This window comes from Rutilus rutilus, assembly GCF_951802725.1.
Source record: "Rutilus rutilus genome assembly, chromosome: 9".
NCBI lineage: Eukaryota > Metazoa > Chordata > Actinopteri > Cypriniformes > Leuciscidae > Rutilus > Rutilus rutilus.
The window spans coordinates 30,682,240-30,698,843 of NC_140223.1; the positions used below are offsets into that span (position 1 = coordinate 30,682,240).

General features: G+C 37.0%; 1 protein-coding gene across 4 annotated transcripts in view; it reads left to right on the forward strand.

Moving 5' to 3' along the window:
- Positions 1 to 10,564, forward strand: part of ngef (neuronal guanine nucleotide exchange factor) — a 46,983-nt gene extending 36,419 nt beyond the window's left edge. For all 4 annotated transcript variants that reach the window (XM_084419106.1, XM_084419104.1, XM_084419105.1 and 1 more), the window contains exons 9-16: positions 4,425 to 4,554; positions 4,805 to 4,879; positions 6,305 to 6,394; positions 7,544 to 7,707; positions 8,036 to 8,194; positions 8,280 to 8,359; positions 9,355 to 9,459; positions 9,758 to 10,564. In XM_084419106.1, coding sequence (XP_084275232.1) covers positions 4,425 to 4,554; positions 4,805 to 4,879; positions 6,305 to 6,394; positions 7,544 to 7,707; positions 8,036 to 8,194; positions 8,280 to 8,359; positions 9,355 to 9,459; positions 9,758 to 9,975 — 1,021 coding nt within the window. In that variant the 3' untranslated portion in view covers positions 9,976 to 10,564. The remainder of the gene's footprint in view (positions 1 to 4,424; positions 4,555 to 4,804; positions 4,880 to 6,304; positions 6,395 to 7,543; positions 7,708 to 8,035; positions 8,195 to 8,279; positions 8,360 to 9,354; positions 9,460 to 9,757) is intronic.
- Positions 10,565 to 16,604: the final 6,040 nt, after the last annotated feature.

Genomic DNA, 16,604 nt, shown 5'->3' on the forward strand with positions numbered 1-16,604 from the left:
AATATGTCAGGGCGCCTATTTCAGTGATACCTGTCAGCTTGGAAGCACGTTTTTGGCGTGCTATTCAAAAAAAATCATTGGTTACACTTTATTTTGATAGTCTGCTTTAGACTAACTAGAAGTCTCTTTGCAGCTTCGTCAATTTAGGCCCTGTTTACACCTAGTATTAAGATCACGAGTGGACAACGCTAAATAATACAGGTGTAAACGGAGTCTAAAATGTTTTGAGCTTGTCCACTTTCAACATCCTCCAGAAGTAGTAGAAAACGCATTTGACCGGATTGCTTTCATATAGTGTAAACGCTCATGTGGTCGAATGTGTTCAAACAGCCACAAAAGACGCCTACTCTCCGCCTACTGACCTAATGAGTAAACATTATGAGAAGCGCACTAGCCAGACGGGATGCTTTGACCCCGGATTGGTTTGAAGATGAAAAACGTACCAAGCACAATGTTCTCTCACCCTTCCTGATTTCTAACACGCACTCACAGTGTGTTCTTATGGTTATCAGAGCAGAAACTAAAGCTGCTGCTCTCCATGTGTTTTTACATCGTTTCTGGTCGTGTTTATGTAAACTGCATGAGCTTATTTCGTCCATTAGATAAAAAGATCTGAAAAAGCCCAGCCATAGACCCTCACCTCGAAGAAATCAGGACAGAAGTGGTTAAAAGAGGACAAAAGAGACGGATTTAAACACCAGGAGTAAACGGGAATGTGTCTCCCTCGTCCACTTGTGATCTGATCGACCAAAACACATCTTAATACCAGCTGTAAACAGGGCCATAGAGTATTAGTAGACTGATAGGTTAGGGTTAGTAGAATATGCAAACATGTTCTTGCAAAGTTACTTAAAGTAGACTATTGAAATAAAGTGTTACCCAATCATCATATGGATACAAAATATGTACTACAAAAGTATGTGAATGCATCTATAACTGGTCAGTTTTGATATCTTGGGCTATTTTGCTTCTATAACATGTCTTTCAGACTAGTGGATAGAAAACATCCAGTTCACATTTTAGTGTTTTTTTTTTTATTACACTTCATCTATTTGCATCTGTCGATTTCATATATTTAAAGGCAGTAGCACTTTTCAGTTTTATTCCTATCTATTGTATAGACCTTATGCGCCAGAGAAACCAGGGCGCCGCCATCTTTAGAATATTGTCTTTTTGCAGTCGCTCTGTATATTTCTATGGCATTGCTGTCCAGGAGTAATTCGCTTTTGAAGTGGATTTAATTAATGTAAAGTTAACGAAAGTTATCATGAGGATTGTGATGTTTAAAGCAGATGTCTTAACAAATGTCAGTAGACCGGGAAGATTTTAAAACGAGCCGTTCATTCATAAATACGCGAGATCGCTGTGAAAAATACAGACCGGAGAAGTCAAAAGACAACGAGCGCAGCGCTGAAAAGGGGCGGGGCTACATAAGGTATATATTCTGAAGGGATTTGTTCATATATAATTAGCCTGATTTATTTAAAGTCGTCATGAAAGAGAAGATGGTCTTTTCTTCCCTATTGTGATGGGAAAAAAAGTGGCTTCTTGAACAAGAAAACATGTAGGGCTGGACTTTTTGTCTTTCGAGAGTATATTGTTCGACTTGAACCGGCGCTGCACAGACCGATCGGTGAATGACATCAAAGTACCGCGAGAGCGAATAGAAAGTAGACGGCTCCTTATGCTTTTGAATTGCTCTCGCGGTACTTTGATGTCATAAACCGATCGGTCTGTGCAGCGCCGGTTCAAGTCGAACAAGCCTTATGTATTTGATTTTGTCCTTCGGGAGTTGATTGGATGGTTGGATGGTTGTGTTTCGCTATTGGTGGATCTCCTGTGAGTCACAGGTTGTCCCGACCTCATGCCAGTGAACACATCATCAGAGAGATGACGTGAAAAGAGATATCCAAAATCCCCTCTGTAAAAACCTTTTAACTCGGATATGTCAGAAGAATGAAACAATTATTTTTAACCTGACTTTATCCAAAGTTCAGATTGCTGTTCTGATACCTATGCAAATTAGCGCATATAACGCCTCATTTGCATATCTGAACACTTGTTTTTGTTCTGTGATTAGTCAATGCATAGTGAATAAAGGTATATATTAGTTAAAATGTTTACCCTATTCACCTGTGGTGTTTTACCTTAACAAGAGTGCATTGGTTGAACAGATTCACTAGAGAGACAATGCTGATCAACCAGCTAAATTTGACTGATGAACATCCACTAACTAAACCAACATGCAGATTCATTCTGGTCTGAATGCTTTCTTTGTCTTTGTGCGTATTAAGCTTTGGAATGAAAGAGTGTTTCCCTGTTTGTGGCGTGACGGAAGCATTGTATGTGACGTTGTGTGTGATGTCTCTCTGTAATTAAACGTGACACAGTGACTTGACTTGTGTGGTGGGTGTGGCTCATTCAAGAAACAACAACAGAAACTCATCGATGTTCCCACGATTACTTCGCTTAGTGAAATTACATGACACTGTACATTTATTACAGTGATAGTTCGCCCAGAAAAAAAGAAAAGACCTGTGATCATTTACTCACCTCCATGTTGTTCCAAACCGTATTAGTCTACTGATTTTCTCCTGCGGAAGAAGAAAGTGTTTTTTATATCATTAATATACATAATATACATTCTCTGTTAGCTTTGTGTGAGTTTATTGATTGTGCGTGTGTAAATGGGAGGGACAGTTGTGTGTATCTGTTGTGTAAATCATCACGATGTTTACCAGCTGTCTACCTGGATTCTCGCCTGAGGCTTCAGTCCTCGCTGTCTTGTGATGTATTGTGTGAGGGTTTGTGTAGCTGATTTCATTTGTGTGCGTTTGTAAGCCATGTAAAGCTCATGGGACTTTCTGCCCACAGGCCCAGGGAGTTTTAGTTCTTTCCATTCTTGTTAAGATTAGGGTTAAATCCGGCCTGTGTGTGTGTGTGTGTGTGTATTACAGCCAAAACAACAGCTAGGTTGTGCATCAAAAACAAGCATGTTTTGTTGTTTTTAAACCACACAGGTTCATAAAGTCTAACCTCATACTTCGTCTTCCTGCTTTGTGACCTAGTTAAGTTCATTTCAAATAGTTCATTGTGTTGTCCTAGAGGCGACAATCATACTAAAAACTTTTTTTTTGTTTGTACAACAATTAAGCCTATTTTTATCTTTAAGCAATATAATGCAAAATGAAGAATAATTTGTTTAATGGAAATGCTGCTATAAACTTAATTTCTCATGCATAACCAATCTGCATTGCTAAACTTTATTCTACAGGCAGCTTGATTCATAGGCCACCTGCTGGACAACAGGCTAAACTGCGCATTTTTGTCAAAAATCTAAGTGAAATAATAGGCTGTGTTTGTAATATCATACTAACATGCTGCTATCTCTGCACTGCGCTATCCAAAGTTTCTGTATGCAAAGAATGACCTAGCACTTTTGGCAAAATCAGAATCTATGTGTGTCATACTTGACCCTCCATTTGAACTGTGCTAAAAAGAAATAACAGTTTAAATGAGTCAAAAATGAGAGGGTTTTGTTTTTAAATAGTAGGCAATATACAGTATTTGTGCTGTATACGCCAGCGTTCAGCCTCAGGCCACTGAACATGACACTTGCTGAAACTGAAATGTGCATTTATGCAAATTATCTTAGTGGTATAAATAGCATATACTGTAGTTTGCATCAATAAGTTGCTGATCTTATTACTGTAAATCATAACCATTTCTGGTTCCTTGGCTGTTTCACTTTTGGTTGTGGACTGTGAAAGTGGTTTAATACGACCCTTTGTTCTACATGTCAAGTTCTATGATTATGACAAACCGGCAAATGCAAGCAGCTTCATGTGACCGCAGTTCAACAGAAAGGTGTTGCGTCTCAAGAGAAAATAAGTCTGGTCGTTTATAATACCACAACAGGACGCATGATCTAAAGCCTTGTGTTACAGTTATGAAAGTAGTGATGCATTAGGTTAAAGCTTTAGTGGTTTGTTCAAACCAAGCAGGTAACATTACATTTTCTTAATAATATTTTAGCAGTAAAGATGTGTGATGTGTGAAACCAAAATGGTTCTTCTATATGGCATCGCTGTGAAAACCCTCTTTTGGAAACTTCACCTGCCTCAAATGCATACTTTCTTAAAAATTATTTTATATTGTGTTTTGGCAGTATGCGGTGAGGTAATGTAACGTAACATTATTACCTTATTATTACCGTATCCCTTATTTTTTTTAACAAATCTCAACAACAAATCATCGTTAATTTTGTTCTATTGAGTAGTTTGTATTTTAGCGAGTTGCATTTTTTGAGTAGCTTGCCCATCATTGCCTCTGTGTTTTGCAGTCACACATACTCTTCATGTCGGCTATATTTGCGTCAACACAATTGTACATAAATGTCAGGAGTGTGTCTGTATATCTTTCAGACAAGAAAACGCTCTTTTCCGAGAGAAAATATCCGTCCTGGAGAATCAGCCGAAAGTGAAGGGCCTCTCGTTCACCTCCTTCCTCATCCTCCCCTTCCAGCGAATCACACGACTCAAGCTACTTGTTCAGGTAAGCGTCAGCCAATCAGACGTCTCGAATAACTTGAATAAGCCAAGCAAATGTCTCAGAATTGGCTCAGTCTGTCTCAGAAATCTGCCACTTTTAACTAATTTTAAACTCCATGAATATTGTAAATTGCTCTGAATGAATACTGATTCATGTGTACATTATTTATAAAAACACTGACGGCATTACTTTTGTATGCACTTATTGACTTGGTAAATGTGGTCTATATCAAAACTGCTTCTTTGTGTTCCAGAATATTCTGAAGAAGGTGGAGGAAAACTCTGACAGAGAAAAGACGGCCATATTAGCACATCAAGAGTTGGAAAGGGTAAGTGTGTTTTGATTTCAGGGTGTGGTAATGAGCCTTGTCATTATGTTTCATTGTCTCTGGACTTTCACCTGTCAAGCACACCTTGCCCTGTTGTACGCGTTACCATGGTTACCGTGCCACACCTCTCCTAGCTGCAGAAACACCCTAAACATGACTTTAACAGCTGTTATTAATTGTTTTTCTTTAAAGCTACACTGTGTAATATTTTAAGTTGATTTTTAGCAAAAAACACTTTGTTCTTTCAAAATTATACGTTCTCATTAATGTGTAATCACTTCAACCAGCTAATTAAGTATTCTCGTAAGTGTATAATCTGCCATTTAGAATACATACGAGCGAGTCGCTCGATGGCGGCAGCCATGTTGCGCATCCATCTTGAAAATACATTAGACAAAGAGGGACATACAAGCTTCGCCTTTTGCGTTTTTACACTCAGTGGCGCCGTGACGAATGCGAGGGGGAGATTACTCGCGACTGCCGGCAGATTTGAAATAATACGGCCACCGTAGGAGTTAAAACGCCCCCGGAATGGGAGGGGCTAGAAAGTAATATTCAGTTGGTAGTCATAAAGCTAGATGGGAGTAAATCCTACACAGTGTAGCTTTAAATATCTTAAAGCAAATATTGCTGGGATCATGTGATGTTGGAATTAAACTGCTATTCAAGTTCACGAACTCAAATGATTTGTTTTATGGCAACAATCATAATGCCAAAATGTATCCATGTGGGGCTTTGTTGTGGTTGTTGACAGGAAATACATCATCATCACTAAATTAATTCACAATAAAATGCATTTGCTAAATATTTCACAACAAAAAGTGCACCAATGACCACTTGAGATAATAAAATGGCATACAATAAATAGAAATACAACACGTGCAAAGGTTTCTGACTACCTGTAACTGTTAAGGCTGCTGTCATTTTGGTGTGGTTGGTTTGTCATCGAACATTTTCTCTAATCATATGATTCAGATATGAATCAAGACTCTCGAACAGCAATTATTCAATAAAAACTTACTCAATGTCCCAGAGGTCATCTGCGGTTTGCACGTTTATAAAGATTTGTTAAATCTTTGTAAACGAACAGCTTATACTTGAACTCCTAGTTGGGGTGAAACTTGTAAGTGTTATTTAGTCAAACTTGTTCTTGTGTGTGGGAGTTTGTTATTTTAACAGCGACGAGAGCATTTCTGAGGAAATAGTAAAACCTGATGAACTGGAGATATTCCCTCAATGAAATCAGTTTAAAAATGGGCTAAATAATGGTCAGTTTTCGTATCGAATGATACCTGTTGTATTTCAAGGTTAGGGTGAGTGGTTGGGTTAGTGTAGATACTTATAATTGGCTCATGTTAAAATAGAAGTGAATAGGAAATCCCCACAAAGATATAAATATGCACGTGTTCTCATTGTGGTTCTCAGATTGTGAAGGAGTGCAATGAAGGTGTGAGGAAGATGAGTCGCACTGAGGAGCTGATCAGCATCGAGAAAACGCTTGAATTCAAGTCAAAGGTACACAAAAGAAGTCAAATGATTCATTGTGAAGATGTTGTGTCATAACAAGCTCTGTTCACCCAAGCATGCAATCAAATTGAATGTTGACTGGATACTAAGTATCAAAAATAGCCAGAAAATATGTTTAAAAAAAAGATTATTGGATCAGGGTTTACAATAAAATACTATTTCAGTCTAAAAATGTCACATTTCTTTGTAATTAGTTGTGAAATTTACTAGCAAAAGTGAATATTGTTTTAAACCAAATCCTTCACCAAATACATTTTTTAGTGTAGTATTTCTAATGTTTGTAATCGTCTTGTTTTATTGTACATTATTTCAGCTGTTTTTTTTAGATGCAACTGTTTTCTTTCAACAGGTCAATTTGACCCAGTGTGACTATTATTTACAGTAGCTTTTTTTCCGTAAAATAATAGCTGTATGTGATGAACGGACTGAAACTGAAGTCATTATGCACTGAAAATCTCTTGTGCGGTAGCTCTAAAGAAGATCTCATTTGCATGTGCTTATTGAAACGCTGCATCTCATTCAATTATGAAACATTTGAGACCCAATGGCATATGTTAATGTCAAACTTTGTGCAACAAATTTTCACATCTTGAATGACATTTGAGGGCAGGAGTATAACTCTTTTTAGAGGTTGACTGACATGCAGATGTTCATGCTGTAAAAAACGATCAATGCGAACATTCTGCGAACATCTCATTAACATCTTCAGAGTTTAAAGCAGCACGAAGGTGTGTAAATGACCACATAAATTAAAAATGTAATTGGGTCACACTTTAGTTTAGGGTCCAATTCTCACTATTAACTAGCATGCCTTTTACTAGGATGTTTATTAGTATACTATAAAGCACATATGAATGCCTTGACCATATTATGCATCCCTCAATTCTACCCAATACCTAAACTTAACATCTACCATACTAACTATTATTACGCGGTAATTAGGAGTTTACTGAGGCAAAAGTCAGAGTGAATAGTTAGTTAATAGAGAATTGGACCCTAAAGTGTGACCAAAAATTGTGTCCACTATCCCTTTAATTGTTGCAACAGTCCTTGGTAAGAAGTGTTTACTCGTGTGTCAGAGCGAAACTCATCTTCATAAGCCCATAAAGAGCAGCTGTCTTCTCCTCCTGTTTTCAGTCCGTGCCGGTGATTTCTCACTCTCGCTGGCTGCTGAAGAAGGGTGAGGTGCAGCAGATGTCTGGACCCAAGAGCACTAGGACCATGCGCAGCCGCAAGCTCTACCACCCCATTTACCTGTTCCTGTTCAATAACCTGCTGCTCATCACCAAACGCAGCTCCAGGTCTGTGTGACGTCATCAGCTCAACCTCCTTCAAATGATGATGTCATCATTCGCTCAATGCCATTGTTGAAATCTACAGAGATTAAATACAATTTACTGACACCGAAGGAGATGAAAATGAAACAGTTATTTTACACATCCTTTGAAATATGCGGGGAAAAAACTCACAGATATAGCTTAATGTCCATTGATTTGTTGATATTAATCGTCAAAAGATGGCTGCTGAAATGGCTCAAAATGGCTAAATATTGTCTGATTAATGGACATGTTTCTTGGGTATTCTATGTTTGTTTTTGCTCTATTAATGTTTACTGCACGTGTGTTTCAGTGGAGAGAAGTACCAGGTCCTGGACTCTTGCAGTCGCTCCATGCTGAGGACTGAAGACCTGGAGGATCAGGGTCAGATGCTGGCCTCAGTGTTTGTGCTGAAACTGCTGGAGAACCAGGAGGACCGAGAAGTCAGCTACATGCTCAAGAGTGAAAGCATGTGAGAACGCAGTCCTAAGCCATTATCTCAGAGATTACAGCCACATGTTTGCTTTGTGCACTAATGGCGCTCTGAATGTTTACAGAAGCGATAAACTGCGCTGGATATACGCTTTGACTCCAAACCGCCGTACGAGATTCCTCTCTACCAGCACTCACCAGCCAGGTACATCACATATATATGTGTCTTGGCGCTATGCCATCTAAGGAAACGGATAGCTTGTATGCTGTTGGTTTGGATAAAAGCTCAAGCTGCTAAATGTTAAAAAGGGATTTCTATGTCTGAACCAGGCAAGATTATTCGCATCTCTTTCATGATTTTGTCCTATTAAGACGTTTCCATTTATGTCTCATCATACTAGTTAGCTCCGCCCACAGCAAACTGTCATTGGCCCAAAACGTCCCGATAATAGAGCCATTTTTTTATTTAATTTTGTAAATTTTTTTTTTACATTATTTTATATAAATAAATAATATAAAAGTATAATATGTAATGTGTGTTTCATTTAGAATATAAAATAAATAGTATAATAATATTGTAGATAATATTTAATAATATTATAAAACAAATAATATATTAATAATATAATGTATTATGTTTATTTTATTTATAATTATCAAAAATAAAAAAATGTAAAATAATTACATAAAAAATATAATTATAATTAATATATTATGAAATAAAAAATGTAATGATCATAAATCATATTTACTTTATTAATAATATAGAATACTTAATATAATAATACAATAAAAAAAATTTCTAATATTATACATTAATGTAATATATATATATTTATCTGTCATAAGTTGAGTTAGTGTAAAATTATAAAATAATTAATGTAATAATACATATGATATATAATATTTAATTCATTTTAATCTGTCGTGACTCGAGTTGAATTAGTATTATATATAATATTCTTATTTCTAAAATTATAAAATAATAAATTTAATAATAAATATGATGTATAATATTGAATTTAAAATATAAAATAAAAAATATAATAATTAATATATTTATTTTGTTTATATTATAAAATAATGTAATATAATAATAATAATTATTATTTTTACTTTTATTTTAATCTGTCATGAGTTGAATTAGTCTAATTGATACTGTGTGCAGTATGATTTATTGTTTTTGCTGGTGCACGTCAGATTCTCAGCAGGTTCAGTGTATCCAGTCGTACTCCTCTCAGGAACCGGATGAGCTCTCTGTAGAAATGGCTGATGTGCTTCACATTCTGGAGTGTACAGATGATGGTAAGAAATCAAAAAACACATCGACACACACACTAGGCGTCCTGAAAAATCTGTCAATGTTTACGTATAAGTCTTACGTAAAAGTCTCTCAATAAGCCATGCAGCTTCATCGGTCTTTGCTGTTTTTGGCGAGTCCAGGTCTGCATCTGTCAAGTCTGATCATCAGCCGTCAGTTGTATAAACTAGTCTCTCACTATGTTGCTTCCTGTCGTCTGTTGTTTCTACTATATTTGTGGCATGTCCTTCCTGTTTTTTCTTCTCTCTGAACCTCGATTGCATGTTCGTCTCTTTCCCTCAGGCTGGATGTTTGGTGAAAGGTTGCACGATGGAGAGAGAGGATGGTTCCCCTCACGCGTGGTGGAGAAGATCATGAGCGCAGAAATTCGGGCTCAGAACCTCAAAGAGTGTCAGCGTATCCAGCAGGCTCAGGAAGGAGCGCAGGGGTCCCGGGCCGCCTCCAGGGGGCGCCGGCCAGCCAAAAGCCCCCAGTACACTCCCACCTGGACTGACCTGTAGAAAGAACATCACATGACCACCACCATTCGTTCTCCCGATTCCTGACCCGGAACTAAGTGACGTCACCTAGATGTACGGTGGACTGATAGTCATTCTGTGTCCAGTGTTTTATTGAGTACGTGAGTCACACTGAGGACTCGACAGGGTCGTGGAACAGATCTTGCACTATAAGCACTTGTGTTTTTGAATCGCTGCTTCCATACAGTCCTAACGCGCTGTTAGCATGAAGGATTTCAACTTCCGCAATCACACACGGGGGGACCACTTTTTCTGACGTCGACGCATATGAGCTGAAGGAAAAAAAGCAAAATGCTACGTCAGGACTTTTGTAAAGTCATAATGCTTCTCTTGAAAAGGAATGTATTAATGTGCATGGTCACACCTTTTACTGACAATACAGGTTTGTGTTTTTAAACTAACCTCTGAGGACAAAGAGGATGTACTGTATGTACCTCTCATCCACTTGAAGAACAAAAAAAGAAAAAAATTAAGAGAGAAAATGAACAAAGTTAATCATCTGCACATATCTGGAGTTTTGAATGCGATCTGTTTTTTCATGTCATTAAACGTGAAACATGGAAGTAAAAAATGCAGATGAAGAACACTGAGGCGTTTTTTGCACGTGCTGCATGAAACACACACAGACACACACACACACACACTAAACAATGTTTTTCCTACGCAAACACACTACACACACGAGAGTAATCTTGTTAAACCAGTCTAACACCATGTCCTAACCAGATGCGACACGGGAACTTTTCAGCAACAAGCCATTTGTCCACACTGAAAGCGAAAATGCTCAGTGACGTCACGTGACACAGTGATGTTTAATATCAACCAATCGCCTTTTTGATACAGACACTACTCAAGTCTCGTTATACGGTTAAAAAAAGATGATCACCTGTTTGTTAAAATTGAATGCACATCTAATTAAAAATATATAATTATATATATATTGCAACGTCGTCCACAATTATCAAGAGTCTGTGCGCTACAATATAATTATATATCATTTTATTTTTAAAGACGTTTTTTGAAGTCTGTTAGGCTATTGGAATGTAATCTTTTTTGAGATTTTGGGCTTTGGTCCACAAATGTATGGCTGCATCCAAAATCGCATGCTTCCCTACTGTAGTACTGCTAAGTGAAAAACAGTATGAGACAAAAGACGTATGTCCGAATTCCCAGTATTCATAAAAGAGTAAGTAAAAAATACCTGGATGACCTAACGTTACTACTTCCGGCGAGATTCTGAAGTGTGCATACGATGGACACTTTACTATCCCATGAGGCCATGATGAGGCCACGGGAGAGGATTTGTGAATGGCAGTGAAGCGACAGTAACTGACGCTGGTAGGTCACATGATAATGACAGCATGGCGAATGTAGTACGTCCAGATTACATTCATACTGTACTATTTTAGCGGTCGTGAAGTAATTACTTATTCAAAATAAGTACCTACTCAAGTGAGGAATGCGATTTTGGACACAGCCCTTATGAAAATAATATAAATTTAGCAAATATGAGATGCAACTGTATGACTAGAAAATAGCTGTCTGGAAGTGCTGACAAGATGGCTGCCAAGTGAGCTGACGTTCCTTAAAGGGATAGTTCACACAAAAATAAAAAAATCATCCACATGTCGCTCCAAAACTACAATACTTTATTTTTGTAAACCACAAAACGAGATTTTAGGCACTGTTTTTTGCATTATGACGCTTGTTATAGCTAATGAGGGCAAAGACATTAATTTGCGTAGTGTAATTGCTTTTGTCACCTTATTACGTCGCATCTGGTTTGGACAGAGTTTAACTATCTTTTTCAAGAGAGAATGTAACTTCCATGAGAGATTAATCTTGCTGCTCTGCTGGAGTAGGTGTTTTTATAAGTTGTGTGCATGTTCATATGAAAACATGTGGTAAAGAGATATTGCCAAATAATTGTCCCATTTCATATTGTAAAAAGATAATTTATTGTTAATGAAAATACATCTTGAATGTTGAGACCTTGTCACCCCCGTCTCATCTCATCTAATAAATGACAAACACCCACTTTGTGTCTTTCTTGGATGTTTTTTGTTTCTCTAGTCAGAGTGTATTTTTTTAGATATTTGCTGTGGGAAAAACATAAGGTAAGACTTGATTTTATCCACCAGGTATTCTTTGAATGATGAAAAGTGTCTCTGTGTGACACTAAAGTGACGTTATATGTAGCCTAGTTATATGTTATATTCTGGTAAACAATTACGAAGAAAGTTTTTAATGTGATGTGCGCAGATGAATCGTTCAGAACATAGCCTATAACCAGGAACGTGTTCATGTTGATTTTAATAGTGGATTACAAACTTATTACTAGTCTTAGTAGTTTCACCCAATAAGCTGTTTCCTGAAGCTCAGGCTTTGCAGAAAACACCAGCTGCAGAACCAACAACACCACTTCCTCTTTCCCAGCTCTTCACATGCATCTTTTACTCTGAAAAACATTGTCAAGAGCTCAAATATTATCCAAGGAGAATTTAGGATGGAGTGGTCTTGAAATGTGAGCCTCAGTCTGAGACCCTGTAGAAATATACAGTACTATTTCACTTACAGTGTAATGAAATCCCTGGAATTCCATACATTTGTCGAATAAATAAATTTATAGCACTAAAAAAAAGTTTCTCTTATTTTGATCCTGGTGTTTTAATATTCACACTTTTGGCTTGGATTATTCAAGATGCCTTCTTGCAGATAAAGATTAAAGTGAAATATACTGTGGATATTAATCTTGATTTAGTAAACTTGTGCAGGTCACATGAGTAAAATCCACTTCAGTAAGTCAGATAAGCAGAGAAGCTTATATACAAACCTATTTTAGATGGAGAGATATGATTGATTTTTCATACAGACAAGTGCAAGTATTTTGCACATTGCAAGTGGCGCAGCTAGAAAAAAATTCTGGATGACATTACAATAACTTATATTTATACTTCTTAACTTCTTCGTATGATGTAAATATAATCAGGAATTTTGAATATTGTTAGATGACTCTATTATAAATTAAAAGTTGAAATTACAGATAGGCTACAAAGTTACACTTAAAAAAAGTGAAGTTAGAAAAAAAAAGTTAGAAAGCCCAACATCAACAAAAGTCAAAATAAAAATAAAAACTTCAGTTGAGATGCTCTTCTGACATCTAGCGGTGAGAGAATGTAAATGCAGCTGTGAGTTTTTTGCAATCAGTGCAGTGGCTGAACAAATGAATTAATCTATATCACATTTCAGAGACTTATATAGAAACTCCCGCCTGATGGAGAAACGTTAGTATTGGCTTAGTTTAAAGATGGAAAATAGTTCATTCATATTTAGTAAAAGCGGTTTCTGGTCTAGGCCTATTGGTGTAGCGTCCCACAACGTAAAACCCAATTTGGGAGTTCCTCCTTCTCATGTGTAGCCATGAGGTAGTGGAATACCCTTCCTAGGGAACATATCTTATGTACAGATTCTCACACCTTCTCATGTCTGACAAAGAGTTGGTTGCTAAGTTCAAGCAAGTTGTGTGTGTGTGTGAATGAGTCTAGAGTTGGATTGTACTTTAATGTGCCTAAGATGCTACTGAATTGTTTAATTGTGTTTGCTGGAGAGGGAGGAGACAGAGAGTAAATGGGCTGATGGCCTCCCTGCTTTCTATTTTTTTGCAAACTTGTTTGTAATTACAATGGACATTATTTTATCCATAATCCTGTGAAATTTCTATTTTAAAATGGTTATTTTTTAAATATGTGTCATACCTGCCCAGGGACTACAGGTGGAAATTAGCAATTGTTGCTATAACCTGGCCCAAGACATATTTTCTTGTTTAACAAGTTGAATGTTTATTTGTGCATTGTCCCTGTTTCAAATAAAACAATTTCCAATTCCATCGTGTGTATTTTGAATGACAAAAATGTGGTATTGCGAGTCATTGACGCCTGCCGACCGGCAACGATAACTATACATTGCAAAATTAACTGCAAATGCAATAGGTTATGATTGCCCTTATTTAATTAAAAACTGGGTCAGTGACCCAACCAAATGGCCGGAGGTGTCGTTTCCAGACATATTTTGTTATCTGGTTGAATCTCCAGGTAAGACATCGCGGTAACTTAGCTGTAGCGGTCACATTAGCCTATAACTCAATCCACTTTCGTATATGTTGCATACTAGCCTATAACTCCATAAAACCTTGTCACTTACCAATTGTACGTATGCTTCACTCCAAACTATTAATCCTTTTGTAAAACGGTGATCAGTAGTACGAAGTTGCCGAGGGACTGTGCTGACAGTTATCCCTAACTCACAGACTGCAGTGTAGACCTCGAACTACTCCATAGGTTCGCGATTGGCCTATCAAGCGAGCCTTCAGCTGATAACGCTAATGTGAATGAGACATCCCTTATGAAAAACAACTATAGGAATCTTGTAATATTTTGGGACAAAATATTATAGTAATCTTATAGGAATACAATAGGAATACTATAGTATTTTGGGACATACTATATAAGTACTATAGAGGTATTACAGAACATCACAGAAGTATTATACACTGCTATAGAAATCTTATAGGATTACTATAGTTCTTTTTCGTAAGGGATGTAGACAAATCTGGCCCACTAGATACAGTCATCTAAAAAATTACAAGTCCCTGTCCTCCTTTCCGGTTCTGTGTGTTTATTAGGAAGGATGTAGAACTTCAATTCATAATTTGTTTGTTTATTGGCGGTACAGAAAACGACACAGCAACTCTTCGGCATGATTGTCCCGTGTATTTCAATTAGCGCCAAGGGCAGGCAATGTTTGTTCTCCCCCACGGGCTAAATTCACATCACGTGACGTTCCCGGGGGCGTTCCCAGACAACCGTCTGTATGTATACAATACATATTATATAAACTGCACTGCGTTTTAAACATAGACTGTAAAAAATAGGTTTTAAACATTTTAAACGAATTATTTATACACAATAGTAAGACGGTAGGGTATTACAGATACATCCTAGTTTTGAGGGAAATTAGCAGTATGGTTATGACGTATGTGGCCGGTTAGCTTTGACCGGCCAGCCGTAAGTAGGTGTAGAGCGCTGCTAGCCAATAGGAACGGAGGAAATTCCAGGGAGGCGGGCCAGAAATAAAACACCAAATTAGAGGTTCGATTCCCGTCTCGGCCACAAATACCATAAAATTAATTGGTAATAATTTTTACATCTAGATACACTTTAGGTACGATTAACATATAATAAAAGAACTTTGTGCACAAAAATAAAATAAAACTTGTAATATTTGTTATTGTGTAGGATGTAAAAGATGTGCAATTAACTTAATAAACCTTTACATTATAATAAAGGTATAGTTATCTTTAATATAGAAAACATTTGAATTTGAATAATTGAAAAGAACATTTTGATAATGTTTTAGACCTTTATTTGAGATATTCACATTATATTTGAATAACTATGTACAGAAATCCAATATAGGCTATATGAAATATAACCAATAAACACCAAATAGAGATTTTCATTTTATTTATAGTACAGATATATACATATATATTTGGTATTTTAGTAAACAAATGGAAATAAATTGAACAATTTAAAATAATAGATTAAACAACAACAATAATAATAAAATCTAAAGTTGGTGAGAACAGGAAAAAACAAGAAAAAATATTTTAAATTAAATAATTATGTGCAGAGTTTAACAGTAACAGTAATTAACATTAACAAGATAAAATAACAATGGAAGTCAATAAATTAACTTAAAAAAAACACTAAAATACAATGCTATACAATAAAATACAAAACTTTTGGTATATTAATGAATAAATGGAAATAAATGAAATATTTAAAATATATATATTAAAAGTGCAGTAATATGTTTATACATATATGCATACCACTGTGCAAGGAATGTCTTTGTGTTATAAAACAGTATTTGAGGTCTGGGCATGTCATTTGCTAGTGAAGTAATTTTTTCTTTTCCCCAATCCACCTCTGCTTCTCAGCCTCATAGAATGGAGACTGCTGAAAGTCTCTCCATGACATTTCTGCACTCATTCCCTGAGCCTGATAAGGGGAAAACACTTTAGCAGGACAGTAAATGTATTTGCCTGCCACTCCAGGGAAACCAGTGTGAATATGAGGACTGTTGGGTCCTTGTTTCAGTGGCAGGTGGCAGAATCTGCACAGACGACCAGACGGATGCTCCACCACTGATTTCCTCTTGCTTCTCTCCTCAGTCACCCTCTTCGTTTCTCCCCCTCTCTGCCTAGAGGCCTCCAGTTCCCGCTGACAAAAAGGAGTCTCTGCAAAGTCTTCAAAAGGCATTCTGGGGTTGGTCAGGCCCTCTGCTGAATATGTCAAATACTTTCTTGGAGCAGTAGAAGTATTTAACATCACCACCTTGATAAAAGAAGTGTATTGAGGTGCCATCACCCATGTATCGAGACTTAGGCTGACCACAGGCTAAACAGGATCTAGTGTGCTTTTTTGCAGCATATGCTGTTGTTGTTGTTGTTGCTGCTGAACTGCCTGCTGCTTCTCCATAATGTCCTTCACCATCTTCTCAAGCGCTGCCTGGTCCAGAGAGCCTCAGGAACAGTCTTTGCGGGTGGA